At 39.5% G+C, this 14869-nt stretch overlaps 1 protein-coding gene across 1 annotated transcript; it reads right to left on the minus strand.

Moving 5' to 3' along the window:
- Positions 1-12675: 12675 nt before the first annotated feature.
- LOC145270204 (uncharacterized) lies at positions 12676-14117 on the minus strand. Its single transcript, XM_080125837.1, has 2 exons — positions 13986-14117; positions 12676-13805 (listed from the first exon to the last, which is right to left on the minus strand). Exons 1-2 carry the CDS (start codon positions 14115-14117, stop codon positions 13278-13280), a joined length of 660 nt encoding a protein of 219 aa, XP_079981963.1. The 3' UTR covers positions 12676-13277.
- Between the last annotated feature and the right edge of the window lie 752 nt (positions 14118-14869).

Raw genomic sequence — 14869 nt, forward strand, 5'->3', positions numbered from 1 at the left:
AATCTTTTTCGCGCCCTTTGATTTTATTTCCCCACGTGGGAACGGTCATTTTGTTTTCTCGTGTCGTGTCCTTCGAACATGGCAAATTCAAATCTTGTTGGTCGAATTGAAGCTAAAAAGTTTCGTATAACGGCTTCTTTGGATTGGATGAACGAGAGAGGAGGTGGGCGTTGTATAAATAATTTTTCTTCCGACATCGAGAAACGATTGTCTGAAATAGATGAATTATTAGATCAGTTAATTTTAAAGTCCCCAGATGAGGAACGAATACATATCTGTCGTGATTTCGAAATATTTAAAGCGGGAGTCCACGACAGATTGGCTGAGCTCCAGCCAGAGATTGAGAAATCAAGGGATATTGTTCCCATGAAAATGGAGTTGGAGTACCCCCCTTTAGTGGGGATCCAACTCCCAATAAGTTTGAATTCCGTGGGTTCCTAAGGAAATTTGAATTCTGTACTGCGAACATGAAAAGTGCAGATAAATTATTATTGCTAAAATCCAAATTATCAGGAGAGGCGTTTAATATTATTTCTAGGTTTGATGTGATTCCCGAGAATTACGAAGCCGCTTTGGAGTGTCTGAAGGAAAAATATTTAAATCCTTCAGTAATTTTGAACAAAATATTCGATGACATTGTTCCACAACCAGACCATTTGGCGTCTTTGAGAGATATCAGAATCCTCGTACAGCGAGTCAAACATGAACTGACGGAAATGGATAATTCCTTTGGCACGGATTTTCTTACAGATAAATCCACCTCTGGAAGATTAATAGCTCATATTCTGTTCGCTAAATTTCCGAACAGTGTTCGCAGAGAAATAATGAATAAATCCTGTGAACGGTTTCCTTTCTTAAAGTCTATTTTAACGTATACATTTGACGTTATAGACATAATAATGGCGTCGCCTTTGAATGCGTCAAGGCGGGAAAAATTCCCGCCAAACATGTCGGGTTCGTTGAATGCAGGAACCCTCGTGGCGAAGAATTCGGAGCCAAAAAAATCAAGTCCTTTTCGTCAAAAAAGCGAAAATAAATTTTGTAAATTGTGTCAGGTTGATGGTCACCTGAAAAAAGTTTGTTCTAAATTTCCAAATTCGGAATCTAAAATTATTCGAGCGAAAGAATTAAGATTATATCTCCGGTGCCTCGGTGAGCACTCAGAGTCCAGTTGCAGGGGGGTTAAGGGGTTCCCCTTCCCTTGCAGTAATTGTGGTCTAAAAAACCATTATTCCTTAATGTGTCCGAAAGAATCTAAGTCCTTTGTGGGACGTAATTTCGTGGCGGATCAGGACAAGAGTATTAGTCCTGTACTCAAGATATCTATGAAGGTTAAAGGGCACCCGGTTTATTTTTTCTGTCTGATAGATACGGGTAGCCAAAAATCCTTTTTCTCTAAAACAATTCTGGACCGGTTGATTCAAAACCGTAACCTAAATCCTGAGACGGTACAAATGTCCGTCAATACCCTCGTGGGGAATAAGTCCTTACGTCTTTCAGAGCTGGAAGTGTCTATTAAATTGGGACATCAGCGTCCTTTTTATCATTCTGCATTGTTTGCTGAAAATTTGAAATTGAAATTTAACGTAAACAGATTCGATGAGATTACGTCGAATTTAACTAAAAAAGGTTATAAGTTTTGCCCTGGTTATTCTGAACTAAACGGTTCTAACATTCTCGGTATCATTGGCCTGGATCTTATTCCTAGAATCCATAATCTCAGTTTAATTAAGTGCTTGGGAGGTTCCGCTTGGAAACTCCCCAATTATATCATTCCCTTCGGTGAGGGGTCAAATTTTTTAAACAAAAATTATAAGGCTGTGGAAAAATTGCCAGCCTTCGATCAAGTTATTAAAACACTCCCTATGTGTCAGTCATATTTAATTGATAGTGTATTAAAGCCAGTAGCATCTTACGAGGATGTGCTGCAACCTTTTTTTGACGGTCCTGCTGTTGAACGTGGAGTAGAAAAGTTTTTTTCTCTGGACTCCAAAGGTATCGAGGATGCCAACCAGTTGTCTTCAATTGATAAAGAAAAAATAAATGCCTTCGAAGAGGCTATAGTTCTCAAGGAAGAAAAATATTACGTCGAGCTGCCTTGGGAGCATGACAAGCTTCTCAAGGTGGAGTCCAATTATGTGCAGTCACTGCGAATAATGCATAGGGTGGCCCAGTCCTTGGAAGGAAAGGGACTGTATAACGATTATATACGGGTCTTCAAAGAATACGAAGACTGTGGAATTATTGAACCTTTCTCCGTTCCCCATGGAACTTATGGGAATTATAAATGGATTCCCCATCGGCCAGTAATTAAAGAAGGTCTGGGAATAACTACAAAAATCCGCCCTGTTTTCAATTGTTCGTTGAAACGTAAAGGTAGCGTTTCGATTAACGACGCTGCTTATTCGGGTGTTAACATGACTGCATTGTTGCTAGATATTCTACTAGCTTTCCGAAAAGAAAAATATGTGCTTTTGGGCGATTTGCGCAAAGCTTTTTTACAGATCAGGTTAAAATCTTTTGAAGATAAAAATAGATTTTGTTTTTTCCTCAAGGTAGATGGCAAATTGTGCGCCTACCGTTTTAATACTATTATATTTGGGTTCAATGCCAGCCCTTTTATATTAAGCTTTATACTTAAGCATCATGCCAAAAAATATGAAGCCGATTTGGCTTCACATTCGATTTCCAATAAATTTTATGTTGACAACTTAGTTACTACTAATAGTGACCGAGATACTCTAACCCATGTGTATAATAAAGTCCGCGACAGACTCGGAGAAGCGGGGTTTGAACTCCAATCCTGCAACTCCAATTGCACGAGCATACAAAATAAAATGATGGAAGACGGTACTATCTCGTCTTCTTCCCCCAACTTTGAAAAGGTGCTGGGGTATCAATATTTTGTTGAAAGGGATACCCTTAAACTCGCTCCATCTGTAATAGATGGCAATGCCAATACCAAACGCAAGATATTATCTCAAGTCTCAAGTCTATATGATCCATTATCTTTACTTCTTCCTGTCACCGTGCAGGGGAAGATCATTATTAGTCAACTGTGGAAAAAGGAGTTGTCTTGGGATCAACAAGTCCCTGAAGAAGTTAAGGCCACGTGGCAAGCACATGCCAACGAGCTGAATTGTATAGGGAACTTTGAATTTCCTAGATGTACTCTCCTAGCGGAATCCCCTGTTGAAATTATTTGCTTTAGCGATGCTTCTAAGCATGCTTATGGGTTTTCCGTGTATGCGAAACAAGGTGCTCAGTGTTCCTTGATATTCGCCAAGGCAAAAGTGGCACCCATCAAGGGAAAATCACTACCTGTTTTGGAATTATTAGCTATATTTCTAGCGTTTAAAGTTATTCCACAAGTTTTGGGTGCTCTAGCGCCTATCAATATCAAATCCTTTTTTGTCGTGTCTGACGCACAAGTAGCCCTGTCATGGATTTTGAATGGGAAGGCTGCGAAAAAAATACATTCATTGAAAATCGCGTGTCAGACATTAATAAGTTAATTGAAAACATTAAACTTAAATATGGGATAAACCCTAAATTTAGATATGTTCCTTCGTCGGATAATCCGGCTGATCTTTTAACCAGAGGTATTACTGCCTCTAAGTTCAAACAATTTTTAAAATTTTGGATCTGCGGACCAGACTGGCTTAATCAAGTTGAAATCAGCTGGCCCACGTCCCCCTTGCCTTGTCTTAACAATGTTAACAGGAAGATGGTAACATGTATGTTCTCGGATGAAACTGCTTCTAACGAGAATCACTTGCCAATTAAAATATCTGATTTTTCCTCATTAACTAAGGCTATTAATGTCTTAGAAAAAGTTGTGAGATTCGGTGATAAATTACGTCACCGAAAGACTGACACCGTCAAGAGAGCTAAATTGTTGCTCTTCTCTCATTTACAAAGGGAAGCGTTTCCCACAGAACTTGCTTATTTGCAACATCCCTCTAATAGGGCTGCTCCATCATGAGTTACGGCCCTTGGGTTATTCCTAGATAGGGAGGGACTGATACGGACTCAAGGACGTATTCAGAACTCCGAGGTTTTTCCATATGAAGTAAAATTTCCTATATTATTAGGAAAAAATACCCACCTGACCAAATTGGTCATTATTGAAGCTCACCAGAATTGTTGTCATATGGGAGCAAATTCAACTCTTAGCAAGGTGAGGCTATCAGGTTTTTGGATCCCCCAAGGGAGACAGGCGGTGAAGTCGGTTCTCTGTGACTGTGTTATATGTAAGAGAATTAATTCTCTACCGTACAAAGCACCCTCTGGGTCTCAACCGCCTTCTGATAGAGTAAATTTTGTCCGGCCCTTCAAATGTGTAGGGGTGGATTTTACTGGACATTTTTTTTTTGTCAAAAACAATAATGAGGATGTCAAAATGTACATCCTACTGTTTACTTGCATGAGTTTACGTGCCATACACTTGGAATTGGTACCGGACATGAGCGCAAGATCCTTCTTGTTAGCGTTCGTTAGGTTCACCAACTTATTTGGTGTACCAACTCATATGTATTCCGACAATGCTAAATCTTTCATAGCGTCGGGTATTATATTATCAGACATATTTGTGTCTGATGAATTTAGAGAATATTTCAAATCCACTAATATTGTTCATTATACAATTCCCCTGTACTCTGCATTGCATGGTGGAGTATGAGAGAGATTAATTAAAACTGTGAAACAGTGTCTTTCCAAGTTGTTGGGTAGGAGGAGGGTCGGTTATTTCGAGTTCCTAACCGCCCTTTCAGATGTTCAAAAGGCCATAAATGATAGGCCACTAACATTTATTTCAGCTTCTGATAGAGACATTGATGGGTTGACTCCCAACCATTTTTTGCAGACAGGATATCATCCCCGCCTGCTTATCAATCTTAGCGGTTCAGAGGACCCTTGTTCAGAACCTCCAAATAGAAATTCGCTCTTACATTCCCTTGAAATAAGGGATGAATTTGTCAGTAAATCCAAACGTATTTGGCATAATGACTACTTGCTCTCAATTAGAGAAGTAGACGCCCACATTACAGAAAATGAAACCTCTAAAATATCAGAGGGTGAAATTGTTCTTATCAAAGCTCCTAATAAGTCCCGGCCCTTCTGGGGGTTGGGTAGGGTTGTAAAATTATTGGTCGGAAAAGACAACAAGGTTCGTTTGGCCTCAGTGCTGAAAGACGGGTGTGTCCAAATTCATTCCTTAAAAAATATTTATCCTTTAGAGATAAAACATAATCCTGAACCTGCATTAGCAGAATTTGCGGAAGAAGAAGGCCCTTCTTTTTGCCCCACATGTTCAGTCGCCAACGACGGAACAACACCTATGGTGTGTTGCGACTCGTGCAATGAGTGGTACCATTTTAGTTGTGTCGGGGTCGACCAAAAAGTTACCGTTGAAGATTGGGTGTGTCCGGATTGTGCGGACCAAACACCAAGTTAATAATTGTATATTCCTTTTATAGACTCATCAGTAGAGTCATACCTTTTATTACTAATAAATTCTCTGTTTGCCATAGAAAGATCGTTATAAGTTCAGATTGACAACAAACACACATTGAATTTAATTGCTATTATTGTGTTAATATTAAGTCCTTTGGGACAGAATTTCATTGTAATAACTTGTCCAAATAGGCGACAATCCTTAATTTCCCGATAAAAAAGAAAGAAATGAGTATCCATTTCTTTCTCTTCCTTCCTTTGGCAGTGTGTTAGAAATTTCAGAATGCAAGGGCGATAACCGCGTGATTGTAAATCACGCGGTTATACCCCCTTGCATTCTGAAATTAATACGTTTGAGGTTAAAACTAATTTAAATTATTCGCTAATAATTTTGGTTTTGAGATTAATAGTACATTATTAGTAAATACGTTTGGAGTTGAAACTAATTGTAAATCAATCGCTAATAATTTTGGGGTTGAGATTAATAGTACATTATTAGTAAATACGTTTTGAGTTGAAACTAATTGTAAAATAATCGCTAATAATTTTGGGGTTGAGATTAATAGTACATTTTTAGTAAATACGTTTGGAGTTAAAACTAATTGTAAATTAATCGCTATCTATGTTGGTTTTGGGATTAATAGTACATTATTAGTAAATACGTTTGGAGTTGAAACTAATTGTAAATTAATCGCTAATAATTTTGGTTTTGAGATTAATAGTACATTTTTAGTAAATACGTTTGGAGTTGAAATTAATTTTAAATCAATTGTAAATTAGTAATAATAATAATAATAATAATAATAATAATAATAATATTTTTTTTTATTTTTTTTTAATTCAATTTTCACCCCAAACAAGGCACAGTGCCACTTTGAAGCAGGGGGCTACTATTAGGGACTTAATTAGCGGGGTCATTATGAAGGGAGAAGAGTAGAAAGATGTTTGTTACCATTACACTTGAACTTCTGCATATCATTGCAGTTGGGAAAGCAGAATCCCGGAAGGGAGTTCCAAAGACCCGCAGTTCTGGGGAAGAAACTATTGGAGTAAAAGGCTTTCTTGCACCTAGGGATCTTTACTGTAAAGGGATGAGACTTAGTAGCTTGTCGGGTTTGTCGGGGGTAGTTACGTCGGGGAGGTACAAGTGTTTGCAGTTCGTCAGAGCATTCACCATTAAAGTATTTGTAGAACAGGCAGAGGGATGCAACTTCTTGTCGATGGGCAGAGGTTGAAGCCTAGATGACAGTTCAGGACCTATCAGGTTGGCGACTCTCTTTTGAACCCTGTCCAGGAGCGAGAGACAAGCAGCAGATGCACCAGCCCAGATGTGACAACAGTACTCCATACATGGGCGAATGGTCGCCTTATAGAGGTATAGGATACTGTGAGGCGTAAGTAGTTTTCTAGCACGGTAGAGGGAGCCAACCTTCCTTGCAGCAGCCTTGGCAATGCTCTCAATGTATCTATTCCAGTTCATATTCCCTGTAAACGTTAGGCCGAGGAGTTTAAAAGAAGTACTTTCAGGCAATGTGTTCTTGGCCATTGCTATTGGATGTAGAGAAGGTTTCTTGTAGTTATTGAAGGAAACAAGCTTAGTCTTAGCAGCATTGAATGTGACCAACCATTTTTGACACCATTCCACTATAGATTGGAGGTCATCCTCTAGTGTTTCTGCCATTTCCTTGGATATGTGTTCATTTGTTTTCCCCTCATATCTGTCATAGAGAGTGGTGTCAACGGCAAATATACCCATCTCCGAAACAATTTTATCAGGGAGGTCGTTTATGAATATCAGGAATAATAGAGGTCCAAGCATAGCCTCCTGAGGTACTCTCGCATTTATGTCATATTGTTTGGATGTACGTCCGTCGAGGACAACTTTGATTTTTCTATTACTTAAGAAGGATTTAATTACATTATGAATTCTTCCAGTGATTCCATATGATCTAATTTTCCTTAGAAGACCATCGTACCATACCCTGTCAAAAGCCTTAGATATATCAAGGGCCACCGCTCTACCCTCCCCTGTTTTATCCAATGAACGGTATATACGTTCAGAAACTACAGTTAAGATATCTGCTGTTGAACGGGCTTGCCTGAATCCATATTGTTTCTCAGTCAGGAGTTTAGCAGCTGTTAGGTGCTGGACTAGGACTTGATTAACTAAGGACTCAAATATTTTGGCGAAAAGCGGGAGGAAGCTAATGGGGCGATAATTTAGTGGGTCAGTTCTTTCACCAGAATTCTTGAAGACTGGTACCACAGAGGCGGTTTTCCAGCAGTCGGGAAAACAAGATTCGTTAAAGCATTTATTGTAAAGTTTGGACAGAACTGGAGCAACCTCGGCAGAGCATTTTTTTAATAGTACAGCTGGGATGAGATCTGGTCCACATGCTTTTGAGGTGTCTAGGTTTTTTATAATAGCATGTACCTGAGAAGAGGTGATTTTCAAATCGTCAAGTGTAGCGTCTGTTCGCAGAGGAAAATCAGGGAGTGAGTGGTGTACCGAGTTCAGTGTGGAGTTTGAGGCAAACCGACTGGCAAGCAGATTAGCCTTGTCACTTGCCGTGCAAGCAACCTCATGATTGTTTGTTAGTGGGGGAATAGTTGACTGTCCATTATTAACTACGCTGTTGTAGATTTTCCAAAAATCCCGGGTTCCTAATTTCTGTGCTTCGATGCGCTTTCTGGTGGTTTCAGAGTAATCTGTCTTAGCTGTCTCTATCACTCTCTTACAATTATTTCTAGCTTCTATAAACTTCTGTTTATTTGAGCTGGACTTATGTCGGTTGAATCTGCGGAACGCATGCTGCCTTTGACAAATGGCAGCTGCACAAGCAGAAGTAAACCATTGGGGAGAGTGGGGCTTGCTATAGAATTTCCGTGCGGGAACATATGCTTCAATAGCAGTTTTGAACCATTCAGTTGTCTCATTTGCACACTGTTCCGCTCGAAGAGCAAAGATATTTTGCCATGGGGCATCTCTGATGAGCTCCCTGATGGCTTCCCAATCAGCCTTTTTGTAATACCTCGTTGTTTTGAGAAGTGGGTCTTCAGTTTTAGGGCGAGAATTTAGGCTGATTTCTACCATTATCACAGCGTGATCAGCATTCCCGAGTGGGCTGTGGGCATTTGTTGTACAGTCATTGGGAACCGTTGTCAGAAAGAGATCTAGAAGTGAGGCATGTTGATCGTGCTGGTTTGGGAAACGTGTCACAAATGTAACCAACTGAGATAGGGAATGGGATATAGAGAAGCTATGTGTTGCGCTACCAGCTACGTCTGTGTGATTAGAGAATCCTAGCCAGTTACTGTGGTGGACATTGAAGTCACCAAATACATGTATTTGTGCGCTAGTATCGAGGGAGAGTGCTATATCTATACTGTCTGAGACTTTGTTTATTAGGGTACAGTCTTGGTTTGAGGGAGAGCGGTAGAGAAAATACAAGTAGCTAATATTGTGTTGCATATTTAGTCTGAAGCACATAAAGGCCTGGCCCTCTGATTCTAGTTTTATTTCTCTAGTTAGGGGGAGGGTGTTTCGAATATAGACTCCAAGTCCATGCATATGTCTGTCCGAGTCCTTACGGTAGAGTGGGAGATAACCAGACATGTTAAAGTGGTTAGAGGGAATGGAGGAGTGAAGGTTAGTTTCACTTAATGCTAAGATATCCGGGGTGTTTACAAGGAGAAATGACTCAACATCATCTAAGTTAGTTCTAAGTCCGCGGATATTAGTAAATGCAAGCCTCAAGGGAGGAGGCAGGTTGGTTTTCTTTGAGTTTGGTCCTGGTTTAAACGTAACTTTTGCTTGAGCTGTCATTTCATTTTATTTTTTTTAAAGTTTCAGTTAGGGTGGATGAGTGAGGGGGTGCTGGACAAGTAGTTGTGCAGAATACCAGACATGCAATACAAGTATACCATCAGCTGTCCTCACCCACAGGATTGTGGCCTCAGGAAAGCCCACCGGGGATGAGTGCAGGGTCCCTTTCCATGCGCGACATGGCACTACAAACATCCCGATATTTTACAACTGTTGATGGAGCAGCCGCTCTAAGCGCTACCAAAGAGTTAGGGCTCCTGTACTATCAGTCGGAAACAGCAGCCAGGAACTGTCAATCCGGCACCCTCAATCCATTAGGCAAAGCCAGCCCAGTCCAACTGCACCAACATATATGGCACTGAAGCACCCCACTGTGTCCAGTTTAGGGGGATGGGATGTGGCGGGAGTGGGGAAAAGCGGCGTTCATTGCCCTAGTCATGAAACCAGGTAAACCACAGGGTGATTCAGACGAGTCCCTGTGATAGTACCTCTACGCCTGGCCAATAGGCAAAGAAAGAGTATGAAAGCCGGGCGATAGACAGAGTCTATCTCCTTAAGCAGTTTAGGTTTGCCAACCGATGATTTGTTTGAGTCACCAGCTCTAGGAAGGTTGTCCTCCAGGACTGAAGAGGCCTCCCTCCCCTAGGTTCCTTCTCCTAGACGGATGACCTGGGAAGACCTACGGGTCTATCAGCTCCAAGGGGGTTCGCCCCGCGCCTGGGTCCTAATCCAGGTATTTCTGCAACCCCGCATAGGTAGTTAATATTTATTGGTTATTTAGGTTAATATCTCCTGAAAAAATCGGACATTTAGGTTAGCTTCTACTTCTAATTTTCACTCCTCAAACGTGGTTAAAAAAGGGCATTATTATGCTTTCCATTTTCATTTTTACTGGGAGTGGGTATAGGTAAAAATTCATGCAGTGGAAATAGCTAAATTTGCTACAGTATTGGATCGAGACAGACGAGTTAATGTATGGTTAGATATAGTTTTGTAAGTTTAGGAATGTATGGTTAGATATGGTTTAGTAGGTTTAGGAATGTATGGTTAGATATGGTTTAGTAGGTTTAGGATTAGGATAAAGTGTTAGAGTATGATTTACTTGCTATTAGAAATTCTGATTTGGTGCCCAAACCGAATATTTAGTAAGACTGAAAGATAAGATATGCTCAGTATAGATACAAGAGAACATTTGATATGGAGTACAGTTATAGCTGATAGATATAGGTTATTGCATATTCTGTAAGTATAGTTGAAATATAGATAATAATAATAATAATAATATTAATAATAATAAATATGATGATGATGATGATGATGATTAGAACAACAACAACAACAACAACAACAACAACAACAACAACACAGGAAATATGAGTTGGAACAATTACATCCAGGACATAATTTTAGTTTTGAGATTAATTATACATTATTAGTAAATACGTTTGGCGTTGAAATTAATTGTAAATTAATCGCAAACAATTTTGGGTTTGAGATTAATAGTACATTATTACTAAATACGTTTGGAGTTGAAACTAATTGTAAATTAATCGCTAATAATTTTGGTTTTTAGATTAATAGTACATTATTAGTAAATACGTTTGGAGTTGAAACTAATTGTAAATTAATCGCTAATAATTTTGGGTTTGAGATTAATAGTACATTATTAGTAAATACGTTTGGAGTTGAAAATATTTGAAAATCAACCGCTAATCATTTTGGGTTTGAGATTAATAGTACATTATTAGTAAATACGTTTGGAGTTGAAACTTATTGTAAATCAATCGCTAGTCATTTTGGGTTTAAGATTAATAGTACATTATTAGTAAATAAGTTTGGAGTGCAAACTAATTGTAAATCAATCGCTATCCATTTTGGGTTTGAGATTAATAAAACATTGTTAGTTTTGAGTTAAAACTAATTGTAAATTAATCGCTAATCATTTTGGGTCTCCGATTAATAGTACATTAAATACGTTTGGAGTTAAAACTAATTGTAAATTAATCGCTAATCATTTTGGGTCTCCGATTAATAGTACATTAAATACGTTTGGAGTTAAAACTAATTGTAAATTAATCGCTAATCATTTTGGGTTTGAGATTAATAGTACATTATTAGTGAATATGTTTGGAGTTGAAATTGTAAATTATTATTATTATTATTGTTATTATTATTATTATTATTAATAATAATAATAATAATAATAATAATAGTGACATTAACAATAATAATATTAATAATAATAACGATGATGATGATGGGAGTTAAAACTAATTGTAAATTAATCGCTATCCATTTTGGTTTTGAGATTAATAGTACATTATTAGTAAATACGTTTGGAGTTAAATACCTTTGGAGTTAAAACTAATTGTAAATTAATCGCTATCCATTTTGGTTTTGAGATTAATAGTACATTATTAGTAAATACATTTGGAGTTAAAACTAATTGTAAATTAATCGCTATCCATTCTTGTTTTGAGATTAATAGTATATTATTAGTAAATACGTTTGGAGTTGAAACTAATTGTAAATTAATCGGTAATGATTTTGGTTTTGAGATTAATAGTGTAATTAGTAAATACGTTTGGAGGTGAAATTAATTGTAAATTAATCGTTAATAATTTTATTTGGAGATTAATAGTGTCACGCTGTGTTAGCTCGTGTTGTGTGGCTGGTTAATAGAGAGAAACGAAAAGACGCGTGTTGTTAGTTTTAAATATAAAACATGGAGGCCTTTATTTTCAGTTCGCATGCGTGGTTGTTACAAAACAAGGATTGTCATGAAACAAAATGATAACGTTGTTACAAAACTAGGATTGTAACGAAACGAAACGATAACATTGTTACATCCCCCTTTACGAATATTAAGATTATGATATTGAGCATATTCAATATATGATAAAAGGTAAGGGATAATTCAGGGTAGACTGCCTGAATAGCTACAGCGAAGCAGGGGATTATTCTGCCCCATGAATTGCTTGCTATACTTCTCTAGAAATTTTCACAAGTTCATTTTTGATGGTGGTCGTACCATCCTGCCACTGCGAGTGTATTGTTGGGAGTCTCTTTGTGGAAACTGAGTTGTACATGCAGGTGGTTCTGCAAATGTTACATGCTTTGGCGTTTGTGGTGGTGTTGGCCTTATTGGAGCACTCCTAATATGCTGCCGGTTTCTCCGTATCATATATCCGTTTGCAGTTTGTAGGAGATATGATCGGGGACCATCTGCTTGAGAAGCTACGGTTGCTAAGTCCCAGTTTCCGTGTGTAGGGTTTTATGCTCTTACCCTCTGGCCAGGATATAAAGATGGTAGGTCTTCCTTGAGCGCATGCTGGTCAAAATATTTCGTTTGCTTGTGTTGCCTTTGTTTAAAAGCATCATATATTTGATCCTGATCTTGGTGGTTGTTTTCTTGTTGCTGGTTGGTTTCGTTTGTTGACCACTTTTCTTTAGTGTAGTTCGTTTTTCTAAAAATTGGCGGGTGAATTCAGCAACAACTTTGCTCTCTCCCAGGTAAGAATGTACGTAGTCAATAACCTCTTTCTGGGAATCGACTTCTTGAAGAAAGGCCACAAAGGTTGGAACATCAAGGTTAACTTTGAGGTTCTTAAGCAGAGATTCGGGCCAATGAATAAAATCATCATTTGAATTGGATGACTGAAACAATTTTAGCACACCATCCGTATTATGTTTGTTTTTGGATGATTTTGTTTTTGTGTTTTAAGACGTTGTTGCAGTCAGACTGGGAAAACTGTTTGTATCAATCGTTGCGTTGCTATTTTTGGTAGGAGATGAGACTGACTGCTTTTTATTATTCTTTTGAACTTCCCATGTTGAACTGGCATTTGATTTGCTGCTTGCCTGCACTTGCCAGGGAGATGACTCACAGCTCCAGCCGGAGGTAGGAGAGGTTGATAACACAGGAGAAGTACGACCCCATGCGGCAGTCGACAATGGCATAGAGACTTTCGGTGCTGGTTGTTGAGGTTGGGCGTTGTTATTTTTTTTTCTTTTTCTTCTCCTCTTCCAATTGTTTTGCCTGTTCCTGTTGGATTTCAAGCAACGATTTTGCAGCTGATTTCGACACAGTTACTTTATTTTTGGCCCATATCTTCGCCTGCTGTGCAGATGAATTGGTTGCTTCTTGTTGTTGCTGTTGCTGCTGCTGTTGTTGTTGTTGTTGCTGTTGCTGCTGCAAAAGAAGTTGTTGTTGTTGCTGCTGCTGCTGTTGCTGCTGTTGGAGAAGTAATTGTTGGGCTTCAGCTTTACGTCGACACTCTTCTTCCTGTTGGATTTCAGCAAGTGACACAGCGTGGGCAGCAGCAGAATTGGTCTTGGCCCAATTGGCACCAGCAGGAAGTTGTATTTTTGCCAATTGTTCTTTCGGCTTTTGTTTGACTTTACGCAAAGCTTCTTGCTGCTGCTGCTGCTGACGGGCTTCTTGCTCCTGCTGCTGTTTCCGCTGCTGTTCTTGCTGTTTCCGTAATTCTTGCCTCCGTAATTCTTCTTGTCTTCGTAACTCTTCCTGTTGTCATAATTCTTCCTGGCGGCGTAATTCCTCTTGGTGGTGCAATTCTTCTTGGCGGCGTAATTCTTCTTGACGCCTTAACTCTTCCTGCCGCTGTAATTCTTCTTGTTTCTGAATTTCTTCAGCCCGGATCCGTTCTTCTTCAAGCCGTTGTCGTTCTTATTCTTGTCTTCGCACTTCAAGTTTCTCTTCATGTGGTGGTTGCGTTTTCTTGAACTCGCCAATGCGGTCGAATCTGACGGGATATAAAGGCATCAGATCATCTATGCTGTTGATAGGTTGTTGCTGAACGGATATGGCACAGTTCATTGTCACAACGTTGAAGGCTCCAGATGTTGGCAGGCCCAGTATAGCTGGTCCTGGAGTGTTGACCACATGAAATTGAGTGTTGAGCCATGAAGAGTCCTTGTATTTGCACCTGATGTTTGTGGTGCCATGGCATTTTATTTCAGTGTTGTTGTATGCTGTCAGTACGCATTTCGTTGGGTTTAGTGATCCAGGTATTGGGTTTCCGTCTTCGTTTATGGCGGAGGGGCATATACTGCCTGCGGAATATGCGTAAAGGTAGTGTGTTTGCCTGTGCACCCGTGTCTACCTTCAGTTTGAGGCTGTGCGTACCTGGGTGGTCTGTCAATATAACGTTGATATTGACAAACGCTTCATTTTGTGTTGTTTTTTGTTTGTGCAGTGGATGTTCACTGTTAATAGTGCTGAATGTGAGGTGCTCCATCGCCGCATGTAGTTTTGTTGTGGCTTGGTCGTCATGTTCAGCAACGCTGTCGACTTTTCGGCCTGTTCCATGTTGTCTGTGCCTTGGCTGGCTGCGGCTTTTGTGCCAGGGTTTTTCTTGTTTCCTGGGTCCGAGTCTCGCTGAGAAGCACAATTTGGCCCAATGGCCCATTTTCCCGCAGGAGCTGCATATGTCGTTCTTGGCAGGGCAATGCTCCTTGCCAAACCGGCGGTCCCGTTCACAATTTTTACACAAGTTGCTGGTATTTCTGTTGCCTTCCTGGCGTTCGCGACCACCGCGATTTATGGTGTCTATCTGTGACAGGCCATGT

This window comes from Euprymna scolopes, chromosome 46 (genome assembly GCF_053919585.1).
Source record: "Euprymna scolopes isolate OS-2025 chromosome 46, ASM5391958v1, whole genome shotgun sequence".
Lineage (NCBI taxonomy): Eukaryota > Metazoa > Mollusca > Cephalopoda > Sepiida > Sepiolidae > Euprymna > Euprymna scolopes.

Excerpts from the sequence above, each read along its gene's own strand:
- LOC145270204 (XM_080125837.1), bottom strand. The coding sequence starts at position 14,117 with ATGAACTGTGCCATATCCGTTCAGCAACAACCTATCAACAGCATAGAT. Across the intron at positions 13,806-13,985 it reads CACATGAAGAGAAACTTGAA|GAAGAGTTACGAAGACAAGA; the intron begins GTGCGAAGACAA and ends TTATGACAACAG.